The sequence below is a fragment of the Grampus griseus genome, assembly GCF_964374135.1.
Source record: "Grampus griseus genome assembly, chromosome: 13".
Taxonomy (NCBI): Eukaryota; Metazoa; Chordata; class Mammalia; order Artiodactyla; family Delphinidae; genus Grampus; species Grampus griseus.
The window spans coordinates 10,305,744-10,329,521 of record NC_139007.1 but is presented as its reverse complement, the minus strand read 5'-3'; the positions used below and the strand labels follow the sequence as shown (position 1 = coordinate 10,329,521).

The following is a 23,778-nucleotide window of genomic DNA, read 5'->3' as shown; positions in this document are numbered from 1 at the left end:
AACATGCTTTTACTAATAAGCCAAACTCTCTTCCCATTTTGCCTTTCTAAAATTACTCCAACTCTGGGGCCAATCCAGCTGTTCCTCCTCTTGGCTCCATATACAAGTTGCTAAGTGCAATTAGATAAAAAGCTTTCACAAACCATGAGATGAAAAAATTTGAACACTTATTTATGGCCTAGAACCCCAGTTGGATTTTCAGTGCTGACAGATAATTCTCCATCCGTGAGAGGCTTCTTCCCATATTCCATTCTAAGGCTCGTCCATATCGTCATCAGTTTTTTCAAGTATTCAGTCCTGCTGCCTCTCCTTCCTTTCTTGGGTTGATGGCCTTAACTACATTACCAGAAAAATAAGTCACTGACACAGGCTGCTCTGAGTGGGTTTTCTGACTCTCTCTGAGTTGATACTTATACATAGGCAGGAGCAGATTGGAAGAATGTCCTATAGTCCCTAACCTTGCTCTGCCTGGCCAGTGTTCAGGGTAAGAAATTTATCTCTCTACATTGATCTTCCCATTTTTCCCTCTCATTTCCATACAATTGTCTTTCCTCCTCTTTGCAGTGAATCTCTCTACTCTATTCTGTACCCCAACCTCTTACCCCTCTTTAAGAACCCTATGACATTTAGACAATCTTATACTTCTTCCTCACTGCTGCATTCTTTTTCTCAGCCTGTACCCACGACCAAGCTTATTCCATGTTAAAGACCATCCCCTTGACCCCAAATCTTCCTCTAACTACAGCCCATTTGTTCCTTCTCTTTCTTAGACAATTTTTTAAAAAGAGCAACCAGGAAACACACACACATAAACACACACCTACACACACAAACATGTACACACACACACAAACATATATCTCCATGAGACAGCAAGCAAGAAAGAACAGCCTAATAGACCCGGTGAATTGAAATGTAACTAAGAAGATAATCCTGAATTTCAGCAAAAAATCACTGAATTAAACTGGATTTTCTTGGAAGAGTCTGAATAAGTTTTCCGCAATTAGTGGAAATTTATCTCAGCAGCTAGTTAATTGCATTCTGCAATTTTTGTGCTCAAGTGTAACATGGTACATAGCTAAATTTATATCCAATAAATAAGAAAAGCATGTGTCAAATTAAAAGTTCCTTACAGAGGAAACTGAAGAGATAAATCGAAACCTGTGGCTCTACCAGATGGGATTCCAAACCATGGAGTCACAATGCCTCAAGTATTTTACTATAAATCTGAGTATATTAAATTAGACGAACAATCAGATTATTAAAGTTTTTTAAGCCCGAATCATAAAGAAGTGATCAAATTATAAGAAAAAAACATAAGAAAATAGAATTTTAAAATTCACCCCCCTACCTAGCAGCACATGTATTATGTCGGCTTACTCTCAGTGACAGAGGTGGACGAGACCAAGTTCCTAAATTACAGTGGGTTATCTTCCACTTTATAGCACAAGCATGCATGGAAACTGAATAACGACACGAATCTGCCAAAGTCAGGAACGATGTCAGAAATGCAGACAAAGGAGAGAGTAATAAGGTCTGATTAGCAAGGGAAAGCTTCGTAAAGGACACAGAAACCAGGCTGAATCCTGAAGGAGAGGCTTAGGATAGTTCTGAAACAGCCAACACACCACACAGAAAGAATTAAAATCAAGGATGTCATCAAACTGTAGGGCAATATTCATGTAAATAAGTGAAAAATAATAAATAATATTGGATATCATTGACATTTTAGTACCTACCTTGGTTCTACAGATGTTAAATTAAAAAATTTAAAAAGCAAAGAGAGAGAAAAACAGGGTAGCTGCATGCAATGCAGAAAAGCTCTAATTCTAATAGAATTTATAAAAGGGAGTTTATTCAATTAAAAGTCCTAGAGTATGAAAATCTTAAAATAGGAACCAAGTCAAAATATTACTCCTATATCTATTCTTAAATATTTTATATGGGGGTAAAGTATGTCTATAATGGGAAAAGAAGAAAATTTTCCTATGTGAGGCCTCTTACTTTGTGTATCATACCCCAAGAGAATATTGCAAATGCTAGTGCTTAAAACTTTTTAAATGAACCAAGATTATTGCTTGCAAATGCATTATGGAGACAGCTCTGGCACTAGGTGGGAAGATGAAACCAGATAATCTAATGTGGGTCTTTTCCTTTTCCAAAAATGATGGGTCTGTAAAGTAGGTGAATCATTTTTAAATATACTTTTTTTTTTTAAATAGTGGAAATGAGAAGAATGAAAGTAGATGTTATGCTATGAGAGTGCAGCTGAATTTGAGAGGTACACAAGGGACAATTACACTCAAATAAAAGCCAAGAGGCCATAACTATTTCTTTCTTTTTTGCTTGGGAAAGAAAAAATGAAGATATCTAAAGGCATTTCTGGTTTACATGCTGTCTGCTAACATCTCAGCTGGGGTGGAGACAGGAAGGATGCAGGTTTGGGGGAAGATAAAACCACGAAGAGCATAGGAAACAAAAGAAAAATTCAGAGATGTTTCTATTGTCAATAACTGCTTAGATAAGTGGATTTAACAGAAAGTAAATGTTCTAAAGCTTGTGGTGAAAATGAATACAGTACAATAAATGTAAGTTAGCCTTTTGTATTTGAACTTGGTCCATGTGGGTATTCGTGGTTGAACCATTTTAAAGCTGGCATTCTAACAACAGAAGTCCCAAGACCAAATGGAAGTATACTGCAGTCCTTATCCTCTTGAAATGACTCTAAGACCAAGGTGTTTTGTTTGTTTGTTTGGGTTTGATTTTCCACTACTTGCCTCTTCCTCAGAAAGATGGTATAAATTATGTGCAGCAACACAACTTTTGAAGAATGATTTGCTGGAAACTATACTGTATCACAGAAGACAGCCGATTATTTTATTGTGTAACCCTGAATCAGCTTCAACTCTAATGGCTCCCTTACTTGAGTATTTAACACCCAGGCAGGGCTAGCTGCCAGCGGAAGTAGCTTGCCCTCCCAGGTCTAAGGTGACTAACCATTCCTTGCTTGAAGCTCAAGTAATGTCTCCCCTAGGGCAGATGTCTTGCAAAGGGGTGTCCTTTCTTAACAAGACCCACCGTAACTATCTCTTATTCCCATTAGACCTATAAGTAGGGTCATAACTCACCATGTTCCAGAGAGGGAAAGACAAAGTTTGACCCTAGAAGGAAATAGCTTACATACCAAAAGATTGCAAATTTTTACTAATATATACATAAATATGAACCTGAGACCAAAGAGAAGAGACTATAATCTTGAATCAGGCTAAATTTATTGATACAAGTACACTTACCTGAGATTTGGTGTTCAGTGCTGTAACTTATGCTGGAAGTGACTCCAACTATATACTTGGTTCTTGGCTATATCCTTTTTTTCCAGCTACCACAATCACAATGTCAATCATCATAGTTAAGGTCTGAGTCAAAGGCTTCTTCATGGACAGTGTCCAATGATTCTTCTGAATTTCTTCTGACCATCACAGTTGGTCAACCCAGAGAAGCCTCCTGGTTGATTCCTCCTGACTTTGTCAAGGTAACATCCTGCCACTCCCTTAATACATTATTTTACCAATTGATGAGCAAAAGAGTTTAAGAATAAATCATGGGTGGCATATTATACCATTCTTTTTTATATATAAATTTATTTATTTATTTTTGATTGAGTTGGGTTTTCATTGCTGCGTGCGGGCTTTCTCTAGTTGCGGTGAGTGAGGGCTACATTTCATTGCAGTGCGCAGGCTTCTCATTGCTGTGGCTTCTCTTGTTGAGGAGGATGGGCTCTAGGTAACTAGGGGAAAATAGATGTTTCACAGAGGAGTAAGGGATAAAATATGAACAAGAACATAGCAGAGGGAGTAACTCTATCTTTTCACTTATAAATGTCTCACAATTATTGAGAACCTCATCAAAATTTGAATGCCCAAATACAAATAAATGTTATTTTTTTAAGTTATTCATCTAATGCTAGATGGTTCATTTGAATTGGACTGAAAGAGTATTACAAACCTAACTTCCACTAAAAGTTGTGATTTTATTAGTAAAGTCATTCCACTTCTTACAGACTCAGTTTCCTCCACCTCTAAATGAGGAAAGTTAGGCTAGATCAGTGGCTCTTAAACTTTTGGGGGACATCAACTTATCTGAGAATCTGATGAAAGCTATGGACTCTTATGGACTCCCAGAAAAATGGACTTAGAAAATTTGCATACCACTTCAGGGATTCTCAGACTCTTTGAAACTCATCCATTGTCCTTCAAATGGTCCGTGGCTGATGGTTTTAAGCCCATGGACTAGATCCTAGACCTCTCCAAAGGTCCATATAATCCTTAAGTTTTATGGGTTTTTCTATATCAGGTCAGGAAGATAAGACAGAAGAAAAATGATTTGAGAAGACTGCCATGGTTATCTTTGATGTTTCCCAATAGACTGAGCTGACAAAGATTTTCCCAGTCCTAGGACACATACTCTTTCCCAAGTGCCTAAGATGAGATCAGCTTCTTGGAGTTATCAACTTGCTGGCAGGGACACAGAACACGAGGGCTGAAGATGCAGGCTCGCTGGGACTGACAGTGGAACAAGGCTGCTTGCCATTGCCTCCCTTGTCTGTGAAAAAGCTGGGGTGAACCCCAAGGGAAAAGCAGAATGCTAATATTTCCAAATTTCAGGACAGAAACAGGAAACTTTAATAAAACTCAGGTTTGACTCAGCTCTTCCTACATCATTCATTTGGAAGGCTCTTTCTCCATCTCCACTCTCTGACTCTCCTGACTCCCATTTGTAGACCTCCTGGTCCCCATCTGTTTCTGAATTGCCTTCTGCATGGACAGACAATGCCAAAATATAATGGTAACAGTTTCCTCCCATGAAAAACAGGCATAGTTCTGATCAAAAAGAAATGCTAACAACTCTAGAGAGTGTTATTCAGATAACAGAAGGAGCATCAGTTGTTTTTTTTTTTTACTATGTAATCAGTATTTTATTAAATACAATAGCATTAATAACACTTGAAAATAACAGTATACAAAGGAGTTGGGAATGTAATTTAATCAGGCTGCAGAAAATGCTTGGGCACATGTGAATTAAAAATTGGGCTCCTCATGAGATGGTACTGATGAGAATTTGACCCATCAGTTAGGGACTAGAAGAGTATCAGTTTTATATTTAATTTAAACTTGAAAATTACAGAAAAGCAACTTATCATCAACATCAAGATAAGTTCATGTCCCCCAAAAGTTAAAGAGCCACTGATCTAGCACATCTACAAAGTATTAGATGCTCTTGTTGACTTCCAGCAAATGGGATGGGGGAAATATAGCAGTTCTTGGTAAATTCCTTTATAATAATGCTTTGATCTTTTTATTTTGCTTTGCCACAATACATGTATGTAATTTTAGGAGCTCTGTTTTTAAGTGTAAGTTGTACAAAATTATTTAATTTTGTACAACTTACACTTAATTATTTTGCTTTGCCACAATACATGTATGTAATTTTGGGAGCTCTGTTTTTAAGTGTAAGTTGTACAAAATATTTGACATTGACAATGTTGGGCTTCAGAACACCTGAGTTTTAAGTCGTGCCATTATTTGTGACTTTATAACTTAAAGTCTCAAGATTGGGATAAATTTCCTCCGAATTGTTTTCCACCTCCAAAAATCCTATGATTTGGTCAGCATTTCTCAAAGTATAGTTTGAGAAACACTGGTCCTCAAGATGTTTCTTCAAAATAAAAAACATAGTATCTAAATAACTTTGGGAGATCCTGTAAAACTCTCCCCATCTTCATCTTATCCCTTAAAGATTCCTTATAGATGTGAACATATTAAAAGCCATGAGAAATTTTATAAAGAAGGAAGAGAGGAAAAACATGCTTAGCTTTGCTTGGTTCACCATTTCCTAAATGAATTTGGCCTAAGAAGTCTTTCACTAAACTCTACCTTTTGATTGTCCATGGAACATACGTTGAGAAACATTGTTCAATATATTAGCAAATATGTTGATAGTAGAAAATTATTCTCAAGAAAGTGAAGTTGTTAAAAGTTGGAAGGAGGTAGACATTTATAGGTAATGTGCAAATAAATGGGGAAAGATCTAGCATTTTTTGAACCAAAGTCAGTGCTAATCAAGTTAAAGTGTCTCAAGTGGATACCTTGATGAAGTATTAAACTATTAATTGGAATCACACACACCTGAAACTGGAAGGACTGGCTGGGAAGGGAGGAGAATTTCTATGAGATAACCCAACCACTTTCTACTCTGCCGTTAGCAGTTAGCTAAGCTCTGTGGTTTGACTGACCCCTTGTACATAATACCTTCAGACCATATAAAGCCAGATGCAAGTCAGACTTTCTAAACTCAGTAAAAGCCTTAGCAGATATTAGTTTCCTAGGGCTACTGCAACAAAATGCCACAAACTGGGTGAATTAAAACAACAGAAATTTATTGTCACAATTCTGGATGCTAGAAGTCTAAATCAAGGTGTTGATAGGGCCATGCTCCCTCTGAAACCAGTAGGGGAATATTAAATGCCTCCCCCTAGCTTCTGGTGGTTTGACAGCAATCTTTGAGGTTTCTTGGCTTGTAGTTCCATCACTCTAGTCCTCCATCTTCAAACGGTGATCTCTCTGTGTCTCTTTCTTCACAAGGCTGTAAGGACATATTGAATAAGGGACCCATCTTACTCCCATATGATTTCATCTTTAATTATATTTACAACAATTCTATTACCAAATGGGTTTACATTCTAAGACCTGGAGGTTTAGACTTCAATATATCTTTTGGGGGGACACAACTCAATCTATAACAAGACTCTAGGACTTGCTCATAAAGGTCTTAGATCTTCTTATGAAAGGTTTTCCCAAGACCTCTAGTCTTTTACTTATGGTATTTATTGTCTTCTAAGCCTATTTATATATAATTATATTGCAAGTTATTGACTTAGACTCTCATCTAGATTATGATGCACCTTAAATTCTACTGATTGTGAGAGCAACTAAGTTTATCACCTTTTTGTTCACTAAGCAATAAAGCACCTTATATTTTCCATATTGACTTTCTACACCTAGAAATTATGAAGAGACTTGAAGGGAGTAGCAAGAAAGGGCATGGAATGCCTTTGCTTTTGCTATGCACTTAAGTAACCATCTTCTGAATTATATTAAACTGGGAATATTCGGATAAGAGATAAAGCTTGTGCCACAAAGCCTCAATAAGGACCCAAAGAGAAGAGAAAAATTCAAAAAGCTTTCTAAACCTGTGATTTTATGCTTAGTCACAGGATGTAAACATCTAGCCTATGATAGCCAACATTACTGAAATGAACAATTGAGCACAGAGCATCAGGACAGGAACGATTACCCCAGAGCAAATGCAGAACTGTCACCGCTCTTTTGCTCTGAATGCACTTTTGCCATTTGTTTTAGTCTTGTATTGCTGCATAACAAATCACCACAAACTTTGTGGCTAAAAGCAACACAGACATCTTATCTCACAGTTTCTGTTGGTCAGGAATCCAGGAAAGGCATAGCTGTATTCTTTGCTCAGGATTTCACTAGGTTGAAATCCAGATGTCAGCCAGAGCTACAGTCCTTACCTACAGGATCCTCTTCTAAACTCATTAGTTGTTGGCAGAATTCATTTCCTTATAGTTGTAGGGTTGATAGCCCAATTTCCTGATAGCTGTTAGCTAGGGATGATTCCCACCTCCCAGAGGTCACCCCTGTTCCTTACCATGTGGCCACCATTGGCACTTCACAACATAGGTGTTTACTTTCTTCCAAGCCATTCAGAGCACTTCTCTCTGACTCCCTACTCTTTAGCCAGTCAACGAAAACCCTCTGCTTTTACTGGGCTCACATGATTAGGTCAGGCCCGCTCAGCATAGTCTTCCTTTTGCCATATAACATAACCTAATCTTGAGTGTGATATCTCATAACACTCAGAGGCTCCACCCACACTCAGAGGTGAGGGGGCACACCTCTTTTAATTATACTTTGCAGATGCTGTATTTTTTACAAACTGAGGATTTGTGGCCATCCTGCATCAAGCAAGTCTATTGGCACCATTTTTCCAACAGCATTTGCTCACTTTGTGTCTCTGTGTCACATTTTGGTAATTCTCACAGTATTTCAAACTTTTTCAATATTATTTTATTTGTTATGGTATCTGTGGTCAGTGATTTTTGGTGTTACTATTGTTATAAGTTTTGGGGTACCATGAACAACACCCATATAAAATGGTGAACTTAATTGATAAATGTTGTGTGTTCTGACTGCTTCACCAACTGGCCATTCCTTCATCTCTCTCCCTCTCCTCAGGCCTCCCTCTTCCCTAAGCCACAGTAAAATTGAAATTAAGTTAATTAATAACACTACAATAGCCTCTAAGTGTTCAAGTGAAAGAAAAATCCCACATTTCTTACTTTAAATCAAAACCTAGAGAAGATTAAGCTTAGTGAGGAAGGCAGGTCAAAAACTGAGACGGGCAGAAAGCTAGGCCTCTCATGCCAAACAGACAACTTGTGAATACACAGGAAAAGTTCTTGAAGGAAACTAAAAGCTCTACTCCAGTGAACTCATGAATGATAAGAAAGCAAAACAGCCTTCTTGCTGATATGGAGGAAGTTTTAGTGGTCTGGATAGAAGATCAAACCAGCCACAACATTCCCTTAAGCTGAAGCCAAAACTAGTGCAATGCCCTAATTCTCTCCTGAGAGAGAAGGCTGAGAGAGATTAGGAAGCTGCAGAAGAAAAGTCTGAAGCCAGCAGAGGCTGGTCCATTAGGTTTAAGGAAAGAAGCCATCTCCATCACACAAAAATGCAAGGTGAAGCAGCAAGTGTTATGTAAAAGTTACAGCAAATTATCCAGAAGATCTATCTAAGATTATTAATGGTGGCTACATGAAGCAACAGATTTTCAATGTAAATGAAACAGCCTTCTATTGGAAGAAGATGCCATCTAGGACTCTCATAGCTAGAGAGGAGAAGTTAATGCCTGGCTTCAAAACTTCAAAGGACAGGCTGACTCTCTGATTAAGGGTTAATGCAGCTGGTGAGTTTAAGTTGAAGCCAATGCTCATTTACCATTCCAAAAATCCTAGGGCCCTTAATTATGCTAAATCTACTCTGCCTATGCTCTATAAATGAACAACAAAGCCTGAATGACAGCACATCTGTTTACAACTGGTTTACTGAATATTTTAGCTCACTGTTGAAACCTGCTGCTCACAGAAAAAGATTTCTTTCAAAATATTACTGCTCATTGACAATGCACTTGGCCCCAAGAATTCTGAGAGATATATAGTGAGATTAATGTTGTTACCAGGCCTGTGAACTCAAATCCATTCTGCATCCCACGAATCAGGGAGTAATTTCCTAGATAGCCTCATCCAGCAGAAGGCAGACAGCAGAAGCAAGAAGAACTACAATCTTGCAGCCCATGGAACAAAAGCCACATACACATGAAGATAGACAAGATGAAAAGGCAGAGGGCTATGTACCAGATTAAGGAAAAAGATAACACCCCAGAAAAACAACTAAATGAAGTCGAGATAGGCAACGTTCCAGAAAATGAATTTAGAATAATGATAGTGAAGATGATCCAGGACCTAAGAAAAAGAATGGCGTCAAAGATCAAGAAGATGCAAGAAATGTATATCAAAGGCTTAGAAGAATTGAAGAACAAACAAACAGAGATGAACCATACAATAACTGAAATGAAAACTACATTAGAAGGAATCAATAGCAGACTAACTGAGGCACAAGAACAGATAAGTGACCTGGAAGACAGAATGGAGGAATTCACTGCTGCGGAACAGAATAAAGAAAAAAGAATGAAAATAAATGAAGACAGACTAAGAGACCTCTGGGACAACATTAAATGCAACAACATTCATGTTATAGGGGTACCAGAAGGACAAGAGAGAGAGAAAGGACCCAAGAAAATATTTGAAGACATTATAGTCGAAAATTTCCCTAACATGGGAAAGGAAATAGCCACCCAACTCCAGGAACTGGAGAGAGTCCCATACAGGATAAACCCAAGGAGAAATATGCAGAGACACATAATAATCAAATTGGCAAAAGTTAAAGACAAAGAAAAATTATCAAAAGCAGCAAGGGGAAAATGATAAATAACATACAAGGGAATTTCCATAAGGTTAACAGCTGATTTCTCAACAGAAACTCTACAAGCCAGAAGGAAGTGGCATGATATATTTAAAGTGATGAAAGGGAAGAACCTACAACAAAGATTACTCTACCCGGCAAGGATGTCGTTCAGATTTGATGGAGAAATCAAAAGCTTTACAGACAAGCAAAAGCTAAGAGAATTCAGCACCACCAAACCAGCTCTACAACAAATGCTAAAGGAACTTCTCTAAGTGGGAAACACAAGAGAAGAAAAGGACCTACATAAACAAACCCCAAACAATTAAGAAAATGGTCATAGGAACATACATATCGATAATTACCTTAAATGTGAATTGATTAAATGCTCCAACCAAAAGACACAGTCTTGCTGAATGGATACAAAAACAAGACTCATCTATATGCTGTCTACAAGAGACCCACTTCAGACCTAGGGACACATACAGACTAAAAGTGAGGGGATGGAAAAAGATATTCCATGCAAATGGAAATCAAAAGAAAGCTGGAGTAGCAATACTCATATCAGACAAAATAGACTTTAAAATAAAGAATGTTACAGGAGACAAAGAAGGACTCTACATAATGATCAAGGGATCAATCCAAGAAGAAGATATAATAATTATAAATATATATGCAACCAACATAGGAGCACCTCAATACATAAGGCAACTGCTAACAGCTATAAAAGAGGAAATTGGCAGTAATACAATAATAGTGGGGGGCTTTAACACCTCATTTACACCAATGGACAGATCACACATAATGAAAATAAATAAGGAAACACTAGCTCTAAATGACACAATAGACCAGATAGATTTAATTGATATTTATAGGGCATTCCATCCAAAAACAGCAGATTACACTTTCTTCTCGAGTGTTCATGGAACATTCTTCAGGATAGATCACATCTTGGTTCACAAATCAAGCCTCAGTAAATTTAAGAAAATTGAAATCATATCAAAGATCTTTTCTGACCACAACGCTATGAGATTAGAAATGAATTACAGGGGAAAAGACGTAAAAAAACACAAACACATGGAGGCTAAATATTACCTTACTAAATAACCAAGAGAACACTGAAGAAATCAAAGAGGAAATCAAAAAATACCTAGAGACAAATGACAATGAAAACACGATGATCCAAAACCTATGGGATGCAGTAAAAGCAGTTCTAAGAGGGAAGTTTATAGCTGTACAAGACTACCTCAAGAAACAAGAAAAATTGCAAATAAACAATCTAATCTTACACCTAAAGGAACTAGAGAAAGAAGAGCAAACAAAACCCAAAGTTAGCAGAAGGAAAGAAATCATAAAGATCACAGCAGAAATAAATGAAATAGAAACAAAGAAAACAATAGCAAACATCAATAAAACTAAAAGCTGTTTCTATGAGAAGATAAAATTGATAAATCATTAGCCAGACTCATTAAGAAAAAGAGGGAGAGGACTCAAATAAATAAAATTAGAAATGAAAAAGGAGTAGTTACAACAGACACTGCAGAAATACAAAGCATTCTAAGAGACTACTACAAACAACTCTATGCCAATAAAATGGACAACCTGGAAGAAATGGACAAATTCTTACAAAGGTACAACCTTCCAAGACTGAACCAGGAAGAAATAGAAAATATGAACAGACAAATCACAAGTAATTAAATTGAAACTGTGATTAAAAATCTTCCAACAAACAAAAGTCGAGGACCAGATGGCTTCACATGTGAATTCTATCAAACATTTATAGAAGAGCTAACACCCATCCTTCTCAAACTCTTCCAAAAAATTGCAGAGTAAGGAACACTCCCACACTCATTCTATGCTGCCACCATCACCCTGATACCAAAACCAAACAAAGATACTACAAGAAAAGAAAATTACAGACCAATATCACTGAGGAATATAGTTGCAAAAATCCTCAACAAAATACTAGCAAACAGAATCCAACAACACATTAAAAGGATCATACACCATGGTCAAGTGAGATTTACCCCAGGGATGCAAGGATTTTTCAATATATGCAAATAAATCAATGTGATACACCATAAAATGACAGGAAACAATATTTTATGCGTGTACACATTATCTATGATAAACTTCTTATATCTAGGAATAAATATTTGTTATTTACAGTGTGCTTCTATACTATCTCTTGATCCATGAAATCCCACCACCAAAGTTCTCAGCTAAATGGACTTTACATTCTGCTAGTTCAAAATTCCATCTTCCAGACTCTAGACCCCTTCCTCCCACCCAAGGCCCTGACATTCACAAAAGTTGAAAGTAGAAGTTTACCAGTCCTAGGACTCAAAACCAATGAACACAAGCCCTGTAATTTGGACTTTGAAACAAAAATATCACATCAGAGTCAGAAAAAGTATTAGGTGCTACAAAAGACAAATGTTGGCAAGGATGTGGAGAAAAGGGAACTCTGTACACTGTTGGTGGGAATGTAAATTGGTGTAACCACTGTGGAAAACAGTATGGAGTTTTCTTAAAGAACTAAAAATAGAACTACCATATGACCCAGCAATTCCACTCTTGGGTATTTATCCAAAAAAAAAGGAAAACACTAATTCGAAAAGATACATGCACCTCAATATTCATAGCAGCACTATTACAATACACAAGATATGGAAGCAATCTAAGTGTCCATTGACATACGAATGAATAAATAAAATGTGGTATATTACACAATAGAATATTACTGAGCCGTAAAAAGAATGAAATTTTGCCAGTTGCACCAACATGAATGGATTTGGAGGGCATTATGCTAAGAGAAATGAGTCAGGCAGAGAAATACATATAATGTATAATATAATTTATATGTGGAATCTAAAATATACAACAAACTAGTGAATATAACAAAACAGAAACAGACTCACAGATATAGAGAACAAACTAGTGGTTATCAGTGGGGAGAGGGAAGGGGGAGGGGCAAAATAGGGAGAGGGGATTAAGAGGCATAAGCTATTATGTATAAAGTAAATAAGCAACAAGGATATATAGTACAACACAGGGAATATACTCAATATTGTATAACTATTAAAGGAATATAACCTTTAAAAATTTGAATCACTCTGTTGTACACCAGAAATTTATATAATATTGTACATCAACCATACCATACCATAAAAAAAAGCATTAGGTGCTGTATACCAAGTTCTGAAAACATATCAGAAGAAAATACAATTCTTCCTATTAATAAAGATAGTGATACAAATAAATATGCTTTATTATGTATTTTAACATTACATTTTGTTTATGTCAGCAGTTGCTATGTGATTAAAACAAGGTTTTGGAACACCATTCTGATTTGCATTATTCTGAGACAGAGGTTCTAGAATACTACCCAAAACATTTTCCCACAAAACCAGTATTACCTACAAGCACAGTGGGGTATCCAAAGGAGAAGTGAAAATATGGTGAAAAGGTAAAAGTTCATGTATTTGGACTTGTGTTGGCTAGCTGACATTTTATTTGTGATAAAAACTTACTAAGCATATTAAATCAAGATGGAGATTGAAGGAAACATGCTTTAATTTACTTATTAGATAGACTTGGTTTCATTTGGAATCTATTTGGCTGCAGTTAATAGAATACACAATTCATGGTGGCTTAAACTGTAAGGATATTTACTATTTACCCTACACCTCTTTGGCCAAAAGTTGCTCGCATTCCAACCAAGCTGCTTACATTTCATCCAATTTTAAATGTATTTCCTAGATGTTATTTTGGAAAAATTAAAAAAGGTGGAGGTTTTGCTACTAAATGTCACTGTCAAATTGAGGCTTCTTGTTCATACTAAAAGAATGAATAGGGGTCCCCACCTTCCTGAATGATTTACTTTTCACAGATTGAAAAGAGGTTGGCTTCTTGAATTTGCTCCCAAACATTTGTTCCCTACACTCTGAACAGCTTTTAATGGAGGCAGGGCTATGGGAAAAGAAACTGCAAGATAGCCCTTGTTCCTGCCAAGAGTTAATTTAGGACAAGCTTCTGGCTCCATCCTCCAAATCTACTCTGGAGAAATTATAAATGCTTGAGGGGAACACAGATTGCACCAATTAATAACAAATAAAAAGATAAGAAAACCCAGAGACTGAAGCCCAACATAAACTGACTTGTATGAGAGTTGGGTTGCTGAAGCCCAGGGGCCAGTAGTGAAAGAATAGGCAGGAGGAAAGCCTTTTAAATTCTGCTCTTGCCTTACCCCAATTTGTCTTGAGAGACTCTGAGCAATCGCTGAGGCCATTTGTGATCACCAAGAGGAAATATCAGAGCAGCACACAAACCCAGATGGGGTAAAGAAGTTTGAAAAAAACATAGCACTACACATCCTAAATTCTTCAAAGCCCAGGGCTGTGGATTATAATCCAGGAGGCTGTCTCCTCTGATGCTGCTTCTCCCCATGGGCTTCAAGATAAGATCCTGACTAGACAGTGGGTAAGAGGATGGAGCAAGCAAGAATTATCAGCTAGGGCTCTGTAGTTCCTGGCCTCCTCCCCTCCCCTCTCCCTAGTCTGCTGCTACTGGCACTGACTAGGGACTTACCCTCATCCCCTCCTCACCATTCATTACCATAAAGAACAGCTGGTAGTCCCAGAGGAGCAAGGACACACAGGCTCAAATGGAAAACAAGGCATCTGAGGAGTATAACATCTATTTTTTTAAGTGAACAAACTGGAAAGAGATCTTCCTCTACCACTCGAAGAAGAATTACTGGAACAAACAAATCAAGATTTTTAAATTAGGCATGATAGATATTCTTTAGGAGATAAAGGAAGAGTAAAATGAAACATGGACAGAAAAAAAATTTTAAACAGCCCAATGGAAATATTACACATGAAGATAAAGTAGTCAAAATAAAGAATGTAGTGGATTGGGGTAATAGGAGGCAAATACTTTAAAGATGAATTATAAGAAAACTTAGTTAAGGCAATCCCCCAAAAGGGATAAAATGAGAAAAACTGAGACATGAAAGGCTAAAGTAGAAGTAGCAATATCCACATAGCCTTAAAAGGAAATTTTAAAATGAAAAGATTAGAACTTCCAATTTTTAACTGGAAGAAATAATGGAGATAAATGTCTTAGTATCAAAGAAAGATGAAAGACCTCATATTGAAGGGGGCAATTCTGTGCAAACAGAAGAAACCAGAAAACCACACATTGATATGCAAATGAAATTAGGATATTAAAAACAGATAAAACTTTTAGAGATTCCAGTAAGAGCAGATCACCTACAAAGGAGCAAGATTCATATTGACATCAAATTTCTCAATAGAAGCGAATAGTAATGTCATTTCTTAAAGTATTGGAGCAAAAGATTTGAACCTGGAATTTTATATTGTCAAAATGTCATTCAAAATATTTTAGTGTTGGTGTTCCTGTTTCAATGTCAGCATCTTGGTGGCATAATACATCCCTCCTTTTTGTCCCCCTTCTTAACAACTAATTCTGCATCCATCCATGAATAAAAGTACATCTGTGGTAGTTGTAGGATACAGCACCTTGTGGCAAGAGACCCAGGAGGAGTCTTACTCACCTGTGTATCAGGCAATAAACAGACTGACCCCAGTTGGGACTGCATGTGGAACCAGCAGGAGCTTGCAAACTAACCAGAGCCTCTCTTAGTCATGGCCAGGAAAAATGAGAAGAGTGGTGATTTGGGTAGACACCCCTAGATGAAAGAGTTTTTGTAGAAGTCCAGCCTTCCAGAGGGGAGACACCATCATTCCATTGGAGAAAAATATATATATGTGAGTTTGGATGCATTGGAGAGAGAAAAAGGAACTTAGCCAAAGGCAGTGCAGTGTGGGGCTGAACCAGCCAGAGGAACCCCATCCTACAGGAGAAAGGGAGAGTGGTGACTGAGTGTGCAGCTACCCAGCTGTGCAGGACAATGCTGGAGAAACCTATTTCTCTCTCCCAGCAGCACCCAGAGAGTTGAGGTGGAAACTCCATAATGAAGGGGAGGGAGGAGATCAGGAAAGGGGCAGATAAGAATGTCAAAAGGCATTAAAAGGACACGGTTTCTGCTAACTCCAGTGGGAAGCCCACCCACAAGCCACTGAGCAAATCTCACACAAGTCTCCCCCTACCTAACCTGTGGGCATCCCCGATGACCCAAGTGCTAAAACCACATCTCCTTCCCCACTGTTCTGCCAGCTCCTTGTGCAGCTCCTGAGTACAAAGGCCATAGTGAATTCCAGTAAACAGGGAGTCCTTTCTGAAAACAGGCCAAGATCTGTGGACAAGGGAGAATCCACAAGCTTTGAGATATAGTGCCCTGTTCTAGAATACAAAAGAGAGGTTTACAGCACCAGACAGGAGAGTTGTAAGAACCAGAGAAAACATACATGCCTAAGAATTCTGCCACAGGAGAGAGAAGACATACAAAGCAAATATATCCATGCAATGTTGGAGAAAGTCCCAGGTACAAGAAGGACGAATGAAAAATATCTTCCACCCAAAGATAGCAAGTAAAGATTTGAGGAGGTATCTGCTGCTTCAAATGAGAAGACACCCGTGCAAAACTCCAAGGAACATGAAGAAACGAGGAAACATATCATCACCAAAAGATAACAATAATCCTCTAATAACTGAATTCAGAGCTGTGGAGTTTTGAGATTTAGTTGATAAAGAATCAAAATAGGGCTTTCCTGGTGGCACAGTGGTTGAGAGTCCGCCTGCTGATGCAGGGGACACGGGTTCGTGCCCCGGTCTGGGAAGATCCCACGGGAAGATGGGAAGATCCCACGGGAAGATGGGAAGATGCCATGGAGCAGCTGGGCCCATGAGCCATGGCCGCTGAGCTTGCGCATCCGGAGCCTGTGCTCCACAGGGGGAGAGGCCACAACAGTGAGAGTCCCACGTACCGCAAAAAAAAAAAAAAAAAGAAAAAAGAATCAAAATAGCTGTTTTAAGGAAACTCAAAGAGCTATAAGAAAAGGCAAAGAAATCAGAGAAGCAATTCATGAACAAAATGAGAAATTTCACAAAGAGATAGAAACCATTTTAAAAAAGAAACAAAGAGAAATTTTGGAGCTTAAAAATTCAGTGAATAAAATTTTTAAATGCAACAGAAATAATCTATAGCAGAATCAACCAAACAGAAGATAGAATCACTGAGCTGGAGGATAGAAACTTTGAAATAACCCAGGCAGAGAAAAACAAAGAAAAAAGAATGAAAAAGAGCAAAGAAAGTCAATATGATCCCATAAAAGGTACAAATATTTGAATAGTTGGAATTCCACAAAAAGAAGAGGGGGAGAAGGGCACAGTGAGTCTATTTAATGAAATAATACCTGGGAACTTCCCAAACCTGGGGAGAGCTATTGGATGTCAGTGTTCATGAAGCTAATAGATGACTCCATTATTTCAATGAAAAGCTACCTTCTTGGGTTTCCCTGGTGGCACAGTGGTTAAGAATCCACCTACCAATGCAGGGAATATGGGTTTGAGCCCTGGTCTGGGAAGATCCCACATGCCACGGAGCACCTAAGCCCATGCACCACAACTACTGAAGCTGCGCTCTAGAGCCTGCGAACCACAACTACTGAGCCCATGTGCCACAACTACTAAAGTCTGCCCACCTAGAGCCCATGTTCTGCAATAGAGAAACCACCACAATGAGAAGACTGAGCACCTCAACAAAGAGTAGCCCGCATTCGCCGCAACTAGAGAAAGCCCACACGCAGCAACAAAGACACAACGCAGCCAAAAATAAATAAATAAAATAAATTATTTTTTTTAAAAAACTACCTTTTCCAGTACATATGATAATGAAACTGTTAAAATCAAAAACAAAGAGAGAATCCTAAAAGAAGCAAGAGAATAAAAGACTGTAAACTACCAAGGAACTCCCATTAGGCTATCAGCAGATTTCTCAGCAGAAAACCTACAAGCCAGGAAAGAGTCAAATACTATATTCAAAGCATTGAAAGAAAAAATTGCCAACCAAGAATACTCTATCTGGCAAAGTTATCCTTTAGATATGAAGGAGAAATAAAGACTTTCTCAGACAAACAAAAGTTGAGCGAGTTCATCACCACAAGACATGCCTTGAAAGAAATGCCAAAAGGAATTCTTCCAGCAGAAATGAAAATATGTTAATTAGTAACATGAAAACATACAAAAATGTACCACAAACTTGTGAAGGTAAATACACAGTCAGATTCACAAAATTCTAATTCTGTAATTTGTTGGTGTGTTAACGTTAAACTATAGTGTAAAGGTTAAAGGAAAAGGGTATTAAAAATAACTATAACTACTATAAGTTGTTACCAAATAAACAATATAAAAAGACAAATTGTGACATCAGAAACATAAAAGGGGAGAAGTAAAAAGGTAGAGCTTTTGTATGTGATCAAAGTTAAGTTGCTTTTATCTTAAAAGGGACTGTTTTATCTATGTTTCATGTAAGCCTCATCGTAACCACAAATTTAAAATCTATAGTAGATTCACAAAAGATAAAGAGAGGAATCAGAGCATACCACCATGGAGAATCACCAGGTAGGGAGAAGCAAAGGAAACAAAAAACAATGGAAATACAAAACAGCCAGAAAGCAATGAATAAGTTGGCATTAGTAAGTTCTTACATATCAATAATTACTCTAAATGTAAATGAATTGGATTCACCAATCAAAGGGCAGGGGGTGGTTGGGTGGATAAAAAGCAAGATCCAACTTATATGCTGCCTAAAAGAGACTCACTTCAGTTTTAAGGTCAACAAAGTCTTAAAGTTAAAGGATGGAAAAATATATTCCATGCAAGTGGAAACAAAAAGAAAGCAGGGGTAGCTATAATTAAATCAGACAAAATATATGTTAAACAAAAAATAGGAACAAGAGACAAAGAAGATCATTATCTAATAAATAATTCATCAATAAGATAAAACAATAGTAAATATATATGCACCTAACTTGGAGAACCTTAATGTATTGTATATTAAGCAAAATACTAACAGACCTGAAGGGAGAAATAAACAATAATACAATAACAGTAGGGAACTTCAATACCTCACTTTCTTCAATAGATAGATCATCTAGACAGAAAATCAACAAGGAAACATTGAACTTAAACTATACCTTAGACCAAATGGACATAACAGACATGTACAGAACATTCCATCCAACAACAGAAAAATATACATTCTTCTTAAATGAGCCAGGGACATTCTCCAGGATGTATCATATGATAGGCTACAAAACAAGTTTTAGCAAATTCAAGAAAGTGGAAATCATACCAAGTATATTTTCCAACCACAATGGTATGAACCTAGAAATCAACAAGACGAAAACTGGACATTTTTCAAGCATGTGGAAACTAAACAACACACTCCTGAACAACCAGTGGATGAAAGAAGATATCTAAAAGGAAATCGAAAATATATCAAAACAAATGAAAATGGAAACAACACACAAAAGCCTATGGAATATTTAAAAAGGAGTTCTTAGAATCTCATAAGATAAATACATATATTAAGAAAATAGAAATATCTCAAATAAACAAGCTAACTTTACACTCAAAGAACTAGGAAAAGGAGAAGAAAATGAAGATCAAAGTTAGCAGAGAGAAGGAATTAACAAAGATGAGAGAGGAAATTAATACAATAGAGACCAGAAAAACAATAGATAAGATCGACTAAACTAAGAGCTGGGTTTTTGTAAAAGATAAAATTGACAAAACTTTAGTTAGAATAGCTAATAAATAAAGAGAGAAGGCTCAAATAAGTAAAATCAGAAATGAAAGATACCATAGACATATATAGGATCATAGGTGTCTACTATAAATAATTTATTCCAATAAGTCGGATAACCTGAAAGAAATGGATAAATTCCTAGAAACATACAACCTAACAAGACTGAATCATGAAGAAATAAAAAATCTAGACAGACCAATAACCAGTAAGGAGATTGAATCAGTAATCATTTATCTCCAAACACAGAAAATCCCAGGACAAGACAGCTTCACTGGTGAATTCTACAAAACATTTAAAGAAGAATTAAAACCAATCCTTCTCAAACTCTTCCAAAATTTGAACCAATCTCAATTTGAACCAAAATTTGAACCAATCTCAGTTTGAACCAATCTCACTCCCAAACTCATTTTATGAAGTCAGCATTACGCTATTATCAAGCCAGTTAAAGAAACTACAAGAAAAAAACTACAGACCAGTAAACCCTGATTAATATAGACGCAAAAATTCGTAACAAGATATTGACAAACAGAATTCAACAGCACATTACAGGGATTATACACTATGATCAAGAGAGATTCATTCCTGAGATGCAAGGATTGTTCAACATAGGCAAATCAATAAGTGTGATATACCACATTAACAAAATGAAGGATAAAAATCACATAATCATCTCAATAAATGCAGAAAAAGCATCTGACAAAATTCAACATCCTTTCATGATAAAAACCCTCAACAAATTGGGTATAGAAGGAACATACCTCCACATAATAAAAGCCGTATATGATAAACACACAGCTAACATTATATTCAACACTGAAAGTTTGAAAGCTTTTCCTCTGAGATCAAGAACAATTCGAGGTGGCCTATTCTCACAACTCTTATTCAACATTGGACTGAAAATCCTGGGCAGAGCGATCAGGCAAGGAAAAGGAATAAAATACATCCAAATCAGAAAGAAAGAAGTGAAATTGCCTTTGTTTGCAGATGACATAATCTTATTTACAGAAAATCCTAAAAATCAACCCCAAAAAAGTATTAGAACTAAAAAACAAATTCAGTAAGTTGCATAATACAAAATCAACATACAAAACTCAGTTGCATTTCTACACACTAACAATAAACTATCTGAAAAAGAAACCAAGAAAACATCCCACTTACAACAGCATCAAAAACAATATAATTCTAAGAATAAAATTAAAAACACTAATTTGAAAAGATACATACACCCCAGTCTTCAAAGTAGCATTATTTGCAATAGCCAAGATATGGAAACAACCTAAGTGTCCACTTACAGAAGAAAGGATAAAGAAAATTGGAGATACGTATATATGTGAAATATTATTTAGCCATAAAAAAGAAGAAAATCTTGCCATTTATGACAATATGGATGAACCTTGAGGGCATTATGCTCAGTGAAATGTCAGACAGAAAGAGAAATACTGTATGCTCTCACTTATATGTGAAATCTTAAAAAGTTGAACTCATAGACAAAATAGATTGGTGGTTGTCACAGGGCTGGAGTTGGGAGAAATGGAGAGTTGTTAATCAAACTTTCACTTATAAGATGAATAAGTTCTGAGAATCTATCATTGGTACAGCATGGTGACTATCATTAACAATACTGTACTGTATGCTTGAAAGTTGCCAAGAGTAAATCTTAAATGTTCTCACCACACAACAAACAAAAAGGTAACTATGTGAGGTGATGGATGTAAAAGTATCCTTCTTCTGGTAATCATTTCAAAAAATAAATGTGTCAAATCATCATGTTGTATATTTAAACAATAATATTTATCAATTATATCTCAATAAAGTTGGAAAAACAAAACAAGACAAAATCATTCAATATAAGTTTTCCTGGGGCCTTTAAATTTTCTAGGTCAGTGTTTTATCCCCCTAGATTGTCTTAGTTACTTCCATTGGTTGTAGCTGTGTTTTACTAACATGAAGCTATATATTTCTTTTTTTGCAATGTTTTAGTTTTGAATTTTACAATAATTGTTTACACTCTTTTACTATTTTCTGGAACAACTTGTATTAATGAAGAATTTAATAATTCACTGAAAGGTTGGTATAACTCACATACTCTATCTGGGCTTGTTTTTTCTTTCCCTTTTTTTTTTTTTTTTTTTTTTTTTTTTTGAGGTGTGGAGGAGTGGGGCAGAAGGAACATCTTTGACTATATTTTCAGATTCTTTAACTTAATGCTCTTTGGTTTATTCCAGTTTTCTATTTCTTCTTGCAGCTATTTTGACATCTTAAATTTTTCTAGCAATTTAACATTTTTATCTAGGTTCTCAAGTATATTAATATATAACTGTTCATAAAATTTTTTACTTCCAAAGTTTCTATAGTCTCCATTTTTCATTCTGGCTTTTATTTGCATAACTTTTTTTTCTTAAGTCTTGCTAGAAGTTGGTCAATCTTACTAATCTGCTTAAAGAATCAGCTTTTGGTTTTATTACTTTTCTCATTATTTAATATTTGTTCTCTATTTTACTGATTTTTATTGCGGTCTTTATTATTTCTTTCTTTCTTTCTCCTTTAAGTTTACTCTGTGGCTCTTTCCTCAATGTCTTGAGTCAAATGGTTCACTAATTTATTTTTAATCTTTTTTTGTTTCCTAATAAATGTATTTAAAGTTAAATCTCCTTTTAACTGTTTTAATTATATCTCACAGAGTTTGAAAACAGGGTTTTCATTATCAATCAATTCTAAATATTTCTTGATTTTCTCTTTAACACAAAGATAATGTGGTAACATATATTTCCAAACAGATGAGATTTTAAAATAGCTATTTGTTTGTTATTAGTCTCTAATTTTATGTTATTATGCTAGAAGATTCAGTATGTAGAATATTGTACTGTGGAATGTGTTCAATATTCCATTATGGCTGAATATAAGATTTAACTTTTTAAATGTTTATTGTATACTTGTAAATGTTGAATATTCTCTGTTAGGTGAAAAGTTCTCTATGTATCTAACAGGTGGAGCTTATTATTTATATTGTTTAGGTCATAGATATTACTGCATATTTTTTCCCTGCTTGACATGTAAACTTCTGAGAGGGTCTGTTAAAATCTACAGTTAAAATTGCTGATTACTCAATTTCTCCTTATAGTACACTCATTTGTTGATTGATATATTTCTCAATTATTCTAGGGGTCTTTTATAAGTAACATTCTTCTTTGTCCCTTGTGATAGTTTTATCTTACATTTTAATTTTTTAGATATTATGTTTACCATCCCATCTTTCTTATGTCATACTTATCTGTATATTTATCTCATCCTTTCCTTTTCAATTTTTCTGTACCTTATTGTTCTTCATACATTTCTTATAGACAAAAATAAAGTATTTCTTTCACTAACATTTTTAGCATCATATTTTATTTTCTTTAGATAGCTTGCCTTTTGTTGCAATCTGTTGCATATTGACTGAGTGAAACTTTTTCCATAAATTTTGCACATGCATATGCACTAAATTGATTGGCTGTCTATCAGTGACAGGCGAGAAGATGTTCCACTGAATGTTCAGTTGTTCCCAGGGGCTTCCTGGGCTGTTGCCAGGATTCTGTAGTCTGTAATCTTGTTGGTTATCTCTTTGTAAATGTACATATAACTCAATCACAATAAATATATAGTATTTTTAAAATTCAACCTAGGAGTCCTGCCTTTTTATTTGGTAACTTTAACCATTTCCATTTATTGTAATTATTGTTATATTAGGTCTTTATTCTATTATCTTGTCTCGTATTTTCTGTTTACTTTTCTTTCACAGCGTTCTCTCTCTCTCTCTTTTTTTTTTTCTTTTTTCCTGCTTTCCTGTTTTTAATCAGATTGGTCAAGCCTTCTTCTTCCGGTTAAAAAAATTATGTATTTTATTTTTATTCTGACATTGATTTTCCTTAACATAAGGCTCATCCTCATATTTATTAATTC

At 36.1% G+C, this 23,778-nt stretch overlaps 1 protein-coding gene across 1 annotated transcript in view; it reads right to left on the bottom strand.

The window, feature by feature from the left end:
* Positions 1-6,568: 6,568 nt before the first annotated feature.
* CD109 (CD109 molecule) overlaps positions 6,569-23,778 on the bottom strand; it is a 180,585-nt gene continuing 163,375 nt past the window's right edge. The window contains exon 33 of the mRNA XM_082668521.1: positions 6,569-6,642. Within this exon, the coding sequence (XP_082524647.1) occupies positions 6,635-6,642 (8 nt within the window). The 3' untranslated portion in view covers positions 6,569-6,634. The remainder of the gene's footprint in view (positions 6,643-23,778) is intronic.